The sequence below is a fragment of the Boleophthalmus pectinirostris genome, unplaced genomic scaffold (assembly GCF_026225935.1).
Source record: "Boleophthalmus pectinirostris isolate CB_2022bp ecotype Guang Dong unplaced genomic scaffold, ASM2622593v1 HiC_scaffold_14, whole genome shotgun sequence".
Taxonomy (NCBI): Eukaryota; Metazoa; Chordata; class Actinopteri; order Gobiiformes; family Gobiidae; genus Boleophthalmus; species Boleophthalmus pectinirostris.
Genome location: NW_026571047.1, coordinates 4,866,905 through 4,883,292, shown reverse-complemented (window position 1 = coordinate 4,883,292; position 16,388 = coordinate 4,866,905). Strand labels below are relative to the sequence as shown.

General features: G+C 40.6%; 1 protein-coding gene across 1 annotated transcript; it reads left to right on the top strand.

The window, feature by feature from the left end:
• The first annotated feature begins 4,601 nt into the window (after positions 1–4,601).
• LOC110155166 (protein Tob1-like) lies at positions 4,602–8,251 on the top strand. Its single transcript, XM_020919223.2, has 2 exons — positions 4,602–4,811; positions 6,162–8,251. Coding segments are annotated over exons 1-2 (1,161 nt in total). The 5' UTR covers positions 4,602–4,809; the 3' UTR covers positions 7,321–8,251.
• The last annotated feature ends 8,137 nt before the right edge of the window (positions 8,252–16,388 follow it).

Sequence of the window (16,388 nt, the reverse complement as noted above, 5' to 3'; positions counted from 1 at the left end):
CGTCACTATTCTGCGCTGAAGTAGGTGAAAATTGTTAATGAACTCTGTGTCACTGAAGCGAAGCACATCACCACTCACCACTCTTGGCTCCGTCTCCACATCCACACGTTCCTTTCAATGGACGTTGCTGCCGCTGTCCCACAAAACACCACGGCCAATAACCTCGTCCTTCTCAATCTCCTCCTTAAAACAAGTAAGTTGTTCATGTTCTGGCTCTGGTACGAGAGGAACTTTAAAATCTCCAGGTGCTCGATGCTGCGTCCATGTTTGGACAACTTCTGTAAACACAGAGCACGCTCACTGCGGTTGACGTCGTCGTGTCCTTCAGTGGACATGCAGGACACTTTCGGGCCGTTTAACATTCACACAGGGGATCACATACAAGTCGCATTTAAAGGGAGATGTGAACGACCTCGCAAAAACATCAGATTTCACAAAAAAATCTGAATTAAGCGTTAAGCCCTGCTGTCTGAACGTAGCCTTAGTCTATTTTATTAAGTCTCAAGTCTCAAGCCCTAAAAATAGTGACTCCAGTCTGACTCAAGTCCAAGTCCGACCTCTGCTGTGTTCTTTCTGCATCTAATTTTAAAGTGTTTTGTTGTCCGATGATCAGGAAGTGCACTGCGAGCATGCCAATTGTTGTTAGCGCTACCGTGACGACAAAACTGTTTCAAAAGAATGACTTGTGTTTTCAAGACAATAAAAATCAGTTGGATGCGTTTAAGGCAGTGTTATATAACTACTGAAAATGCATGGATTTCTCTTTATTAAAATATGCTACCATATGGGAACGCTGGCTCCTGGGCCCAAGTGAGACGAGCTACACAATCTGGGACAACCACTACACACCAGCCCGAGCATATGGAGCCGTGGTGTCCCGTCACCTGCACAATACCAGAAATAGAAAGTCCAAACCACACTTTAGAACATTTTACGCATTTATATAGTGACAAAAATGATGGGCAAAGAAACAACACTTCCAAGAAAACAAGCAGGCCGAGTAAGAGTCAGGGTTGGGGAGATGCAAGCTCGGGTGTTTTTCAGTGCAAGAAACACAAAGAACAAAGAGACATGCTTATATTTGAAGTACTGCAGCTTTAACTGTGGCATTTGTTTTCATAAAATACAGAAAAGCTGCTTAAAAATCACCAAAACACAAAGAAAATGTGACTATACAGGACTATGTTTTGGACAGACCTGCTGGTGTTTTAATTAAATATCTGTCAGTGGGGACCCTGTTTTAGCCTCTACTACTCTCATAAAAAAGGATTATTCAAAATGTGTGAATGAAACAAAACACAAGTCCAGGTCTGTTTTTGAGAGGGAAATAACAATAAATAACAACATAACATGACTTCAAGCTCACAGGGGTCAAATTTGTGTAAAACAAGACCTTTAAATCTTGTACCAAAAATAAATAAATAAAAATGAGATAAATAAAACTGTTTTTATTTTGCTACGTTTTATACTATATTTATATTATGTACCTTTTTGTATATAATGTGCCTGGTCTAGTCCTGGTCTGGTACCTGGTCTAGTACCTGGTTTAATCCTGGTCTAGTACCTGGTCTAGTACCTGGTTTAATCCTGGTCTAGTACCTGGTCTAGTACCTGGTTTAATCCTGGTCTAGTACCTGGTCTACTACCTGGTCTAGTACCTGATTTAGACCTGGTGTAGTCTTGTTTTAGTTCTAGTCTAATACCTGGTCTAGTCTGGTCTAGCACCTGGTTTAGTCCTCCTCTAGTCCTGGTTTAGTCCCAGTCTAGTCCTTGTCTAGTATCTGGTATAGTCCTGGTCTAGTACCTGGTTTAGTCCTGGTCTAGTACCTGGTCTAGTACCTGGTTTAGTCCTGGTCTAGCCCCTGGTCTAATCCCGGTCTAGTACCTGGATTAATCCTGGTCTAGTAGTTGGTCTAGTACCTGGTTTAGACCCGGTGTAGTCTTGTTTTAGTTCTGGTCTAATTCCTGGTCTAGTCTGGTCTAGTACCTGGCTTAGTCCTCCTCTAGTCCTGGTTTAGTTCCAGTCTAGTCCTGGTCTAGTATCTGGTCTAGTCCTGGTCTAGTACCTGATTTAGTCCTGCTCTAGTCCTGGTTTAGTCCTGGTCTAGTACCTGGTTTATTCCCAGTCTAGTCCTGGATTAGTCCTGGTGTGGTACCTGCTATAGTCCCGGTCTAATCCTGGATTAGTCCCGGATTAGTCCTGGTTTAGTCCGGGTCTAGTACCTGGTCTAGATCCTGGTCTAGTCCTGGTTTAGTCCTGGTCTTGTAAAAGTGTTTGGTTTTGATGTTGCTGTGTTTTCTGTGTGTGGTTGTACATACTCTAGTATAAGCAGCGTTCAAGACCAACATGGAAACATTAAACACTTGTACTTCATGTGGCCAGGTTTTCTGTCTTTGCGCGTTATTATCGACTCCACAAGTGAATTAATATCGACCCTGACAATTTGATACTGAAATTATATCGACTATTTATTCCTCTCTGTCCCTCCACGCCGGCGCAGATCTCCTTTAAATCACCTTCACCGAGCGAGAAACGTTTACGCCGTCAAAACCTGCGCCTATGCGATTCTGAAGCGCGCTCCTGTGACATTTCAGGACGGTTTGATCATTTAAATGGGTTTATTGTGAAGATTATTTATTGTGAGAATGTTTGTTGTCATGGAGATAAGGACTCAGTTGTCTGTCTACATCTCCAAACGCTCTCTTCCACCTTGTGATGTCACGCACTTGTAATTTTCAAGTTAACAGCTGCTTTTACCTTTAGTCCAGTAGAGATGGATGATTCTGGTGAAGGTTTATGGAGTTTAAAAACACAGTGGAGCGCTTCCTGTACCACGTGACATCACAAAGTGGAGCAGGGTGTTTTCTGTTTGAGAGAAGAACAGGGTTTGTGTGTTAAACATGTGAATGAAACAAAACACAACTCCAGGTCTGTTTGTGATGAGGGAACTGCATCATACCAGATGTTTCTGGTTTAGTCCTGCTCTAGTCCTGGTTTAGTCCTGCTCTAGTCCTGCTCTAGTCCTGGTTTAGTGCCTAGTCTCTAGTCCTGGTTTAGTCTGCTCTAGTCCTGCTCTAGTCCTGGTTTAGTCCTAGTCCTGCTCTAGTCCTGGTTTAGCTCTGTCCTAGTCCTGGTTAAATCCTGATTTAGTTTTAGTATAATCCTGGTTTAGTGTGGTCCTAGTCCTGCTCTAGTCCTGCTCTAGTCCTGGTTTAGTCCCGGTCTAATACCCGATCTAGTTCTGGTCTAGTCCTGGTTTAGTCCCGATCTAGTCCTAGTTTAATCCAGGCCTATTATCTGGATTAATCCTGGTCTAGTACCTGGTTTAGTCCTGGTCTAGTACCTGGTTTAGTCCTGGTCTAGTACCTGGTTTAGTCTCGGTCTAGTACCTGGTTTAGTCTGGTCTAGTACCTGGTTTAGTCTCGGTCTAGTACCTGGTTTAGTCCTGGTCTAGTACCTGGTTTAGTCCTGGTCTAGTACCTGGTTTAGTCTCGGTCTAGTACCTGGTTTAGTCTCTGGTCTAGTACCTGGTTTAGTCCTGGTCTAGTACCTGGTTTAGTCTCGGTCTAGTACCTGGTTTAGTCCTGGTCTAGTACCTGGTTTAGTCCTGGTCTGTCCTGGGTAAATAGGGACATGTGGTCACTTCTAGTCATGGAGAATGTTCCTGTTCAGGAGTTGGACTTTCAACAAAAACAAAACACTTGCCTTGTGACTGTCGTTGTCCAAACTAAACCAGCTCTTTCTGGTCAGATTATGTTGAATTAAAGCTCAGATTAAAGTCTAATCGAGTTGCTGACAGAGTAGTACCTTCAGTTAGCGTCACAGCCCAGAGAATGTTGATAAGTTCAGCTGTAAAGTATGGAGAGAACCTGTGAACATGTGCTTGTGAGTGTCAGGCCGAGGCAGGAGCAGCAGTCGTGGGGAGGACCTCTCTCTCCTGCTGGCTCAGGGACCATCAAAATGTCAGTGAGGAGAGGAGGGAGACACGGCCGGAGACAGGTGTGCCCCTCCGCCACACGAGCTGCTCCTGCAGACGACGAGCGCTCGAGGAGAAGGAGGAGGGTCTGTTTATGCTCTGAGCTGCTACAAGAAAGGCTGATTTATGCACATATCTCCAGCAGGCTAAAGGATTAGACATTAGACACCAGGATCACGCTGTGTTTCCTCCAGCCTGATGTAACATGCATGAGCAGCACACTTCAATAATGCAGTGAAGGACATGCTCCGTGTGTGTAGTATGGTTACATCTGGAGTAAATGCGTGTCTTTATTCTCATACAATAGTCCTGTTTAGTGCACACAATGTTTGTTGTGTAACTGTAATACATTTTCTTCCCACAGGGCTTTCAGAGGACATTTTAGCTCAAGTCTCCTTCAAAAAGTAGTCCACAGCACATGAAAGGCAAAGCACTACCGTAAATAGAACCTCACAGTTGACGGACGGGGGAGCTGTCCAATCACGAGCCGAGTTGGCAGTGGGTATGCGTGACGAAAACGAGCTGGACCAATAGAAAAGCCGCACTGGGTGTTGACCTCTGCGAGCCGCATCACCACCTCCACCGTGTCCGTGGCGGAGGGCTGGAATAAAAGCAGCGCAGCAGCGTTTTAAAGGGCAGAGTTGTAAACTCCCAGGCTGTGGGGAGTCCCAGAGAAGCGGACACACGGATTTGGCTTTACCACCTTTACCCCACCACAACACTGTCGCCTGGAGCATTGTAACACTGTAACCTTTTATTCACCTCTTTTGTGGCTGTCACTTCCTCACGGAGGCGGATTATCTTCTACAAACGGAGCCGCTGGACATTTTCCATGTAAGTGTTTTCTATATGACAAGCCCTTTGTCATCATTTTTATCTTCTAAAATGCAAATCACTCGATCATAGAATCATGTTCTGTGCGTTTGGAGTGTCAATCCGCGTGATTGTTGTACAGTCTGTAGAATAGTCCATCCGTAACACAACAGGGATGGTAATTATAATGTAACTACGTGCTCTTCGATCGATACATATCAGGTTTATTGCTGTCGTCGATGTACATGTTAATTCCGTGTCCTTTAGGTCTTTTCTTGGCGTGTCATCGAAGCAAAGAGCATTGATAAGCAGGGCTATTCATTAACCCTGTGCTGTGTGCTGTGTGCACGGCCGCTCGGCCCGATCTCTTCCAGATCACACCCTTTATGTCGTCCAATGTCACGTTGGCTCTGGTACAAATGATAAGCAGATAAACTAATGGAGCTGTGTTGTCGTCGCCTGGATGTCAAAGCTGGCCGCCTGTGCTGTAGTTAAGCCCGTGGCCGTGGTTGGACTTTGAATGATGATTATGTAATAGCAATTCACGTCGCACGCTCCGTACGTGATCGTGGAGCAGAGGGGCAGAGGAAGGCGCTAGAATCGCCCTGTCAGAAAACACCCACTTTTCAATAGGCTGTAAGCGCAGGCTTTTGTTTGGACATGTCCCGTGTGAGACTGAGCCCATCCAAAGCCTTGTGACTATTGACAGCTGCCCTCCACCTCCACCCCCCGCCCTGCGCCCTGCGCCCTGAGCCCTGAGCTGTGCGCCCTGTGTGTGCGCAGAGGTCAGCCCCGGGTGCTCTGTCACTGGAGCCGCTGGGAGCACTCTGCTGACACCGTCTGAGTCAGTGCAGCTTTATTTATAGCCATGGAGATTGTGCAGCTGAGATGCAGCAACTGCAGCAGAGAGGGGGAAGTGAGCTGTGAACGCTGAGCACCACGATTTCACTCAAATGAGATGTCATTAAAGGGACACATTATTCCTCAGCCTCTCTCCCTTTGGTTTAGTGACGTTTATATTTTACATTAGCGTGTGGAGATGGTGTCAAGGTTATTTCATTCCCCACAGTAGACGGAAAACACTGACAGTGAGTCTACCTGTCATTTAGTATAATTAGACTAGGCTTTAAGGCTTTTTCTGCCAGTAGCTCAGTGTGCTAACTAAGCTGTAAGGCCTACTGCAGAGTGGATCAGCTTAGCTTTCTCTTGCTAAGTTTAGCTTCAGCTTTTTCCATTATAACACTTCGGCTTATTACCTTGTATTAAACCTCATATAGGCTATAATATTTATAATAAGTTAAGAGTATAAAATGTAAATACAATTTGAAATGTACACATTTTCTAATGTTATTATTATTTGTATTTTTACAGGATTCAAGAACTGAACCTGCTGAAGGAAGGATTATTCCCCTGGGCCACTGGCACTTCCTCTGAATCTTGTCACTACACTGATCACGGCGGCCTTGGAGCGTTTTGCCTTGCTCAAAACAAGCAACTCTGTGACGTCACTGAAGAAGCTATGCAGCTGGAAATCCAAGTAGCACTCAATTTTATAATCTCCTATTTATACAACAAACTCCCTCGGCGACGCGTGAATATATTTGGAGAGGAGTTGGAGAGGCAGCTGAAGAGGAAGTATGAGGGCCACTGGTACCCGGACAAGCCATACAAGGGGTCGGGCTACCGCTGCATCCACGTAGGGGAGAAGGTGGACCCCGTGGTGGAGCAGGCCGCCAAGGAGAGTGGCCTGGACATCGACGACGTAAGGAATAACCTCCCTCAGGACCTTAGCGTGTGGATCGACCCCTTCGAGGTGTCCTACCAGATTGGGGAGAAGGGGCCGGTCAAGGTGCTGTACGTGGACGACAACAACGAGAATGGCTCCGAGCTGGACCGGGAGATCAAGAACAGCTTTAACCCGGAGGCGCAGGTCTTCATGCCGATCAGCGACCCGGTGGGAGCGTCGTCCGAATCCAGCTCGCCGTCTCCCCCTTTCGGCCAATCCGCAGCCGTCAGCCCCTCCTTCATGCCGCGCTCTACTCAACCCCTAACCTTCACCACCGCCTCCTTCGCCGCCACAAAATTCGGCTCCACTAAAATGAAAAGCAGCGGGCGCGGCAACAACAACAATAACACCGGCAACGGCAGCAACGTTAGCAGTAGCAAAGCGGCGCGCACCTCCCCCACCCATAACCTGGGCCTGAATGTGAACACGCTGCTCAAACAGAAAGCCATGTCCACCTCCATGCACTCGCTGTACGGCTTGGGCCAGCAACCGAAGCCATCCGCGCTCTCCCCCAACGCTAAGGAGTTTGTGTTTCCGCCAAGCCTCCCGGGGCAGCTCAGTCCGGGGGCGGTGTTTCCCGGGGAGGGCTCTCTGGGGTTGGGGCACCTGCCGTACAACAACGCCTTTGACATGTTCGCGGCGTACGGGAGCCTCAACGATAAGTCCCTAGTGGATGGGCTCAACTTCAGCCTGAGCAACATGCAGTATTCCAACCAGCAATTCCAGCCGGTCATGGCGAACTAACAACGCACCGTGGTTATATTTATGAATGACGCAGGCTCAAAGTGAAGGAAAAACAAACGCGCACATACAGAAAAACCGGACTTATGAAGGAGACGTTGGCAGTCAAAGAGCATGTGCCCAAGGGTGATTTTTCTACAGCACTCCCTTGAGTTTGTTTTGACTCGAAGCTTGTATAAACACATCCAAGCTTGGTTACTCGACATGCATTGTTGTTTTTCTTTTCCTTTTTGCCAACTAAGCACAAAGTTTTTTACTACATTGAAAAATACTTCAAAAAAATAAAAATATACAAGCTTCAAGTTTGGGCCTCTCACAGTATTTCAGAGGTGGTAAGGCAAGGCAGATTTTTATGAATTGGCACTACTAAGTGGGGTTACTTGGTCTTTTTCTAACTGTATAATTTAATTTAGTACAGAGTTTGTATGATATCAGAGTATATATTGTTTCTATGACATGGTGTTGCATTTATATCTTTTTACTACTCCAGTGATCTGTGATGGCTGCAGCAGCTTTTCCTTATTTTTCTTTTTTTAAGAAGATAATTGTTAAATAAATCATCTTTAAAGATACATGAACTATTCTAAAGATTGTGTACAGTGTTCCTTAGTGGTGGAACTCAAAGTGTAGGAACATTTGCTTTTTTCTGAAAGATGAATTGTATTTTCTGTTAAGAGTTTAAACAGATTTTTGCTATACTATGGACAAAATGTAATCGTATGAATATTAATTTTGTACCTACATTGTGCAATACTTGATAAAAATACGGTATAACAAAGTATTTTGAGTCAGTGTCTTACATGTCAAGAGGGACTGAAATAGTTTATATTGTTAAGTTTGTATTAAATGCTTAAAAATTATATGCTTGTCTTTATTTTTTTTAATTTCATATTTGCACCCTGGTCTTTTTAATAAAATAAATGACAGATAAACAGTTTTTGTCTATGTCTTTATTGCACAATTTGTGGGTTCTGCAAGCTTCTCTGAAAATGAAAGATTTAAATGGTAAATTGTTTCTTTAGGGATTAGTCTACTATCAAAAGCAGCTCTTTCTTTGAGTTAACTTGTAGCCTATGCAGTGAACTGAACTGAATGTAACACTGAAACAAAATGATAGCCTAGCCTAGCATCCTACATTATAGAGGCTTTGCACCGTCACGTGACCCCTATACAGTGTTGAGGAGTAACAGATTACATGTACTGGAGTTACGTAATCAGAGTACACATTATGAGTAACTGTATTCAGTTACAGTTACTGTTTCAGTGATTGGTAATTGGATTACAGTTACACAGAGGTATTTTCCTGTTTTCACATTTTTGGCCACTCATTGCCGAAAACTAAACCAGGTCTAAACTAGATCTAAACTAGAACTAAACCAGGTCTAAACCAGGACTAAAACCAGGTCTAAACTAGATCTAAACTAGAACTAAACCAGGTCTAAACTAGATCTAAACTAAAACTAAACCAGGTCTAAACTAGATCTAAACTAGAACTAAACCAGGTCTAAACAGAACTAAACCAGGTCTAAACTAGATCTAAACTAGAACTAAACCAGGTCTAAACTAGATCTAAACTAGAACTAAACCAGGTCTAAACCAGGACTAAAACCAGGTCTAAACTAGATCTAAACTAGAACTAAACCAGGTCTAAACACTAAAAACTAAAACAGGTCTAAACTAGACTAAAAACTAGACTAAACTAACTAAACCAGGTCTAAACTAACCAGGACTAAAACCAGGTCTAAACTAGATCTAAACTAAACCAGGTCTAAACTAAACCAGTCTCTAGACTAAACTAACTAAACCAGGTCTAAACTAAACCAGGAACTAAACCAGGTCTAAACTAGATAAACTCTAAAACTAGATCTAAAACTAAACCAGGTCTAAACAGAAACTAAACTAAAACCAGGTCTAAACTAGATCTAAACTAGAACTAAACCACTAGATCTAAACTAAACTAAACCAGGTCTAAACTAGATCTAAACTAGAACTAAACCAGGTCTAAACTAGATCTAAACTAGAACTAAACCAGGTCTAAACCAGGACTAAAACCAGGTCTAAACTAGATCTAAACTAGAACTAAACCAGGTCTAAACTAGACTAAACTAAACTAGATCTAAACTAGAACTAAACTAAAACAGGTCTAAACTAGACTAAACAGAACTAAAACCAGGTCTAAACTAGATCTAAACTAGAACTAAACCAGGTCTAAACTAGAACTAAACCAGGTCTAAACCAGGACTAAAACCAGGTCTAAACTAGATCTAAACTAGAACTAAACCAGGTCTAAACTAGAGACTAAAACCAGGTCTAAACTAGATCTAAACCAGGACTAAAACCAGGTCTAAACTAGATCTAAACTAGAACTAAACCAGGACTAAAACCAGGTCTAAACTAGATCTAAACCAGGTCTAAACCAGGTCTAAAACCAGATCTAAACCAGGACTAAACCAGGTCCAAACCATGTCTAAAACAGAATTTAACATCTTTTTATTTTCTTTTAGCAAACAAAACATCTTATGTTACGATATCCTGGTCTTTGCTTCTCTACAGCAAATCAAGTAATCCAAAGTATTCAGATTACATTACTCACTTTAAGTAATTTAATGGATAACGTCACAAACTACATTTTTGGGGTATGTAATCTGTAATCTGTAGGGGAATACAATTTAAAAGTCACCTTCCTAACACTGGTCCTATAGCAACGGTACCTACGCCGCCATGACACCAGGCACACTATGTTATTGACTTCAGTAACATCGGAGGAACGTGGGCAGGTTTTGTTGTCTATTTGGTTGTTCTAGACGCTCTGAAATGGATAAAACTTTTCGTTCCTTCACTGTTCCTCTGGAAATGACTCATCAGGAACTCAAACAAGGAAATTATTGAAAAAAAACAAACAAGAAAAACGGGAATTATGGCTAGAGAACATAAACCGCAAAGAGATTTCCAATGGTCCCATCAAGACACACTCACATCACTTTCATCAAGGTATTTACTATTTAAAAGTTTCATAGTTTATTTAATGAGGGAAGCACATTTACTGAACTCAAATGTAAAAAGAAAACATTTGCAGTGTGAGTGGCAGTAGAAACTGTATGTTCCAGCACATATAAACATGTCACTCGTCGTAGGACCATGTTTTCTTTATTGTCTTGTTTATCCACAACTGTGTCTTCTAGAATTAATCGCTTTTTGTGAGCGGATCTTTCTAACGTTCACGAGGATCTTTTCATGGCCGATTCTTTCCGAGGTTCGGCTCACAGACTCTTCGACTCGTGCGTCATGTTGATCAGAGGAGCCCAACGTGGGTTTGTTGAATCGTAAACTAGTGCGGGTTTTCCTGAATAAATTAATGACATTTAGTTCAGTAAATGTGCTTCTTTCATTAAATAAACTATGAAACAATTTAAATAGCAAATACCTTGATGAAACTTGAGGTGTCTTGATGGCACAGGTATAGGAAATCTCTTCGCGGTTTATTTTTGCTAGCTATAATCCGCGTCTTTTTTCTGATAATTCCCTTATTTGATCCTGATGAGTCATTTCCAGAGGAAGAGTGAAGAAACAATTCATTTTACCCCTTTCAGAGCTTCTAGAACAACCAAATACACAACAAAACCTGCCCATGTTCCTCCGATGTTACTGAAGTCAATGACATAGTGTGACCGGTGTCATGGCGGCGTAGGTACCGTTGCTGTAGGGTCAGGTGACGGTGCAAAGCCTCTATTTGTAGCTTAAACATTAGCATGACAGTGCTAAAGGCTAATGCAAATGTCTTCAGCTTTCACACGGCTAAGGCTAAAATGGCTACATGTGTACTTTTAAGATAGGCCTAGGCAAAACAATACGAGTATTTATTAGCATTTTTTTTTTTTTCATTTGTATTTTATTGACTTTACATGATGTGGATTTACATGATAATTAAGCAAACCAAGAAATGTACAAGTTGTCCATATTGTCAGTTCTGAATGTCCAATGTCCATATTTAGGCATTTCCACATTTCTCAATTCTACTTGTACAAACTGTAATGTAACTTTAATTAATACAAAAAAAAAAAAATAAAAAATAGATAAACAAAATAAAATAAAACAAAATAAAACACTGTAGCGTTAAACTGGGGTGTTAAGTCAATCTTTGTTATCCAGACACTCATACAGGTTCTACACAAAGTCAGATCTATGTTGTTTAATATAGTGTAACCATCCTTTCCAATTTTTATTAAATTTATGACCTTCCAATCGAAGTGAGGCAGTGAGTTTTTCCATATTGTAAATACTTAATATTATATCAAACCACTCTAGCCAATAACAAAATTCTCAACATTTTATAATCTTCCCATCTCTTTAAATTCAAAATATCAATCATACCAAGATACATAATTTCAAAAGTCATTGGAATATTGATTGAGTATTTATTAGCATTTTGATTATACAATATTTTGATACTACCTATGGAATGAACTTGATACTCAATACCAATTCTGATACTGCATGATATATAAAAAAACACAATTTATTTAAACAATACAATATGAGTTTCAACATTAAATTAAGGTGACCAGGTTTTCAAAAAAAAAAAAAACTAAGACACTCCTGGTTTGTGGTGGTTAGTAATAATAACATTGTGTAACTGCGAGTGCATAATTAAGGAAAATGGTTCTGCACTCAGCACTACAGTCAGTATAGTCATGTTTTCTTTGTGTTTTGGTCATTTTTAAGCAGCTTTTCTGTATTTTACCAAAACAAATGACAGTTTATGTCTCTCTTTACTGTTGGCAGGGGTCAGATTGGTCAAAAATAGAGACACCTGGGACATTTCTTGAATAAAACTGGGACAAGTCATTGGTTTTGGCTAAATCCACAGGGCTCAAAACTTGGACTGTCCTGGGTAAATAGGGACGTGTGCTCACCCTGGTCATGACTTAAAACTAGGGTGAACAGATTTTCAAAATAAAAAACTGGGACATCCCTGGTTTGGTTGGTTGGTAATATTAAAATTGTGAAACGAATGTGTAATTAAGGAAAATTATTCCGCCCTCTGCGCTAATGTGAGTCAGTATATTCACATTTTCTTTGTGTTTTGGTCATTTTTCAGCAGCTTTTCTGTATTTTACTTGCCTGGACGAATCCAGACTCATCGGAGCTGTATAACAAATACAGAGAAATATCCTTCTGGATTTCCAGGCAAGTATTTTACCAAAACAAATGACAATTTATGTCTCTCTTTACTGTTGGTAGGGGTCAGATTGATCAAAATAGAGCTACCTGGGACATTTCTTGAATAAAATTGGGACACATCAATGGTTCTGGGTAAATCTGTTGGGACAGAGGACACAGGACTCAAACTGGGACAGTCCTGTGCAAATAGGGACCCTAGTCATGATTTAAACCTAGGATGACCAGATTTTCTAAATAAAAAACTGGGACATCCCTGGTTTGTGGTGGTTGGTAATAATAAAATTGTGAAACAAATGTGTAATTAAGGAAAACTGTTCCGCCCTCTGCGCTAATGTGAGTCAGTATATTCACATTTTCTTTGTGTTTTGGTCATTTTTAAGCAGCTTTTCTGTATTTTACTGAAACAAATGATGTCTCTCTTTACTGTTGGCAGGGGTCAGATTGGTCAAAATAGAGACACCTGGGACATTTCTTGTATAAAACTGGGACAAATCAGTGGTTTTGGATAAATCCACAGGGCTCAAAACTGGACTATCTTGGGTAAATAGGGACGTCTGGTCACCTTAGTCTTAATTTAAACCTAGGGTGACCAGATTTTTAAAATAAAAAACTAGTACATCCCTGGTTTGGTTGGTTGGTAATAATGAAATTGTGAAACGAGTGCGTAATTAAGGAAAACTGTTCCGCCCTCTGAGCTAATGTGATTTAATTTATGTCTCTTACTGTTGGCAGGGATCAGATTGGTCAAAAACAGAGACACCTGGGACTTTTCTTGTATAAAATTGGGACAAATCAGTGGTTTTGGATGAATCCACAGGGCTCAAAACTGGGACTGTCTCGGGTAAACAGGGACGTCTGGTCAACCTAGAGATGAATAGGGGTGTCCAAAATATCAAACTATCGATATATTGTATAATTTAATGTGATGATACAGTATCGATATCGTGGGCTGCTATATCCATATATCATTTTGTATGAGTATTTTTTTGTTGTATTTTACCCAATTCTTTTGTTACAGTGCTACAGTTTTGTTGCTTATTTAGAGGAAGGAGACTTGTTTATGCGACACATTTGACATTTTCACTGTTTTGATGATTCAAATGTTTATGTTTCATATGAACTTTGCACAAGAAGTGGTTTAACAAAGACTTTTAGCATCATGATTTAGACAGTAATTTTTATTGAACTGTATCGAAGTTCAATAAAGTCACTGTATCGAGATATGTATCATAACGTGGTCTAAGTATCGAGGTATGTATCATAACGTGGTCTAAGTATCGAGGTATGTATCATAACGTGGTCTAAGTATCGAGGTATGTATCATAACGTGGTCTAAGTATCGAGGTATGTATCATAACGTGGTCTAAGTATCGAGGTATGTATCATAACGTGGTCTAAGTATCGAGGTATGTATCATAACGTGGTCTAAGTATCGAGGTATGTATCATAACGTGGTCTAAGTATCGAGGTATGTATCATAACGTGGTCTAAGTATCGAGGTATGTATCATATCGGCAACTTCTTAATGACTTGGCGCCCAGAAACCAGATCCTAGTAATGAGAGTTTTGGCTCCTTTGTGGGATCCAAATCTTTTGGATCCGTTCATGTCAAAGAGCCGTTTAAAAGACTAAAAGAAAAGATTAGCCAAAGTGAGAACTATTTTGTATCTACAAACTAATCAGAGAGAGAAATGACCCAGGCTCAGGTCTGTTTAAAATGGTCCAAACTGAGAGTGGGAGTGTGTTTACTGAAAAAAAAAAAAGCAGCACTACAGTAATAATGATTTTAAAAACTGTTATTACGATGCCTTTAAATTGTACTTTCTTTTCATGTGGCCTTATATCTGTGTACCTAATCCTACTACTTCTATTTCTAAAAGAAACTCGCCAGACGCATTATAAACCATTTTTTTTTCACAAATTCATTTCAGTATTCAACATTTTCTATTCTATTTTCATTTGGTTTATGATGACCATGTGATGCGCACTGACTACATTAGCATGTGTCAGTCTTGGGGCCCCCTGACTGGACTCCCCTGCCTGCTGTAACCAGACCCGGGGGCCCCTGATATGTTTAGTCTGCTATTTTGTTGGGGGAGCGCGTCCACGTGACATATCGACAGCGGTGACAGGTGGCGCTCTATTTGCGAAGGCGTTTTGATCGGTCATGTTGTATTTCTGGCCGCAGTACAGGCAGTGTTTAATATTATCCCTGTTTACCGCGCCGCCCCCCACGGATTTGTAATGGAGTACCAGGACTTCTGATGTCATGTAAGCTGTACTGTAAAAACACTCCTATATGCAGAGGAGGATGAAGTACTCAGTGTTGTTACTTAAGTAAAAGTACTGTACAGATACACGGGCAAAAGGTTACTCAAGTAAAAGGATCACATGAAAATATCTACAGTTGTTAAAGGTGCAGATATACTGGTTGAGGATCTGCCATCTGCTTGTCTCCATGGTGATCTTATTGCTTTGCCTGGGATGTTCCACAGTACGGCATTAAGCAGATGTATCTTGGATTTATTCAAATATAGATGTTTTTATTTCTCAAAAGTAACTACCACAAAAACAACTAAAGTAACTTGTCCTGACCTCGGCCTGGTGATGTGGCAGGTGGCGGAGCCTCCACCAGAAAAGGGACACAGTGCAGCTATTTAAACATGTTTAAAAATGTACTTTAAAAGTAAAAAGTAAAAATATTTTTCAGAGATTTTGATAAATAATTCACTTTATTTTGAGAGATTCATTTGATTTGGTAAATTTTTCTCTCAGTTTTTGTGTTTTGGTGTATTTAGTTTGCTCAAAGTTGGAAGGTTAACTCAAATTAAATTAAATTTAAAAATAAATAAATAATAAGTCTCAGCCGTTTCAGCGGGTCTCAAACCTTAATGAAAAATACTTTTAACTTTTCACTCCAGATTGAAAATGTAGGAATAGAAAGTACAGATACATGCTCTCAAATGTAGTGAAGCAAAAGTAAAAAGTATCCACTATAAAATGTACTCAAGTAAAGTACAGCTAACACAAAATTGTACTTTTACTTGTGCTTTCTTTCTTGGAATACTGTCATTGTTTGTTTAAAAGTGTTAGGCATTATGAATACTTTTTACTTCAGCTTAAACCCTTTTGGTCATGATCCATGGGTCATTTTTTTGGATTTCAGTAAAGAATGAAAAACAATAAACTGGGAAAACAGTTTGTTATTTCATTATTCCATTTTAGAGTCAATCAAAAAAACAGATTTTGACCTCTATTTCCAATATTTAATTTAAAGTTTATTTCAAATAACAACAATCAAAAACCTGTCTCTGTGCATATTTTAATTTTGATATTTTATTCTCTCTGGTTTATTTGTCCCGGAAGTTCTGCTGCTAGAAGGACAATCATTGCAGTTTTGTGGACAAATGTGTTCTCTTCTTTTATAATGACATGTTTACTTTCACGTCTTCTTTCACTCCAAGACTAGAAACAGGAAGCAAACAGGTGCACATTCATGACCTCAACCTGTCCAGGAACTGAAGGTGGGAGTTTTGCTCTAACCTTGCACAAGCATATGACTTCTTTGTGTAGCTCAGTGGTTTTATGTGCATTGTCCATGATGATAAATAAACAAATGAACTAAACTAAAAAACTAAAGCAGTTGACTCCTAGAAGTAGAATAAGTCAGGACTAAACACGGGGAGTTAGAGTTTCAGATTCAGGCAGATAAAACCTCAAACAGTCTGAACATGTGACAGATTCGACTCTGACTCTGTTTAAATCCACACTCAAAACGGTTCTGTTCAGCTGCACATGACTGAAAGGTTTTTATTTTTCATTCTGCACTCTTCTCTCTCTCTTTTTAATTTGATGATGATTATTTATGTGTCGATCTGTCTATATTGTGA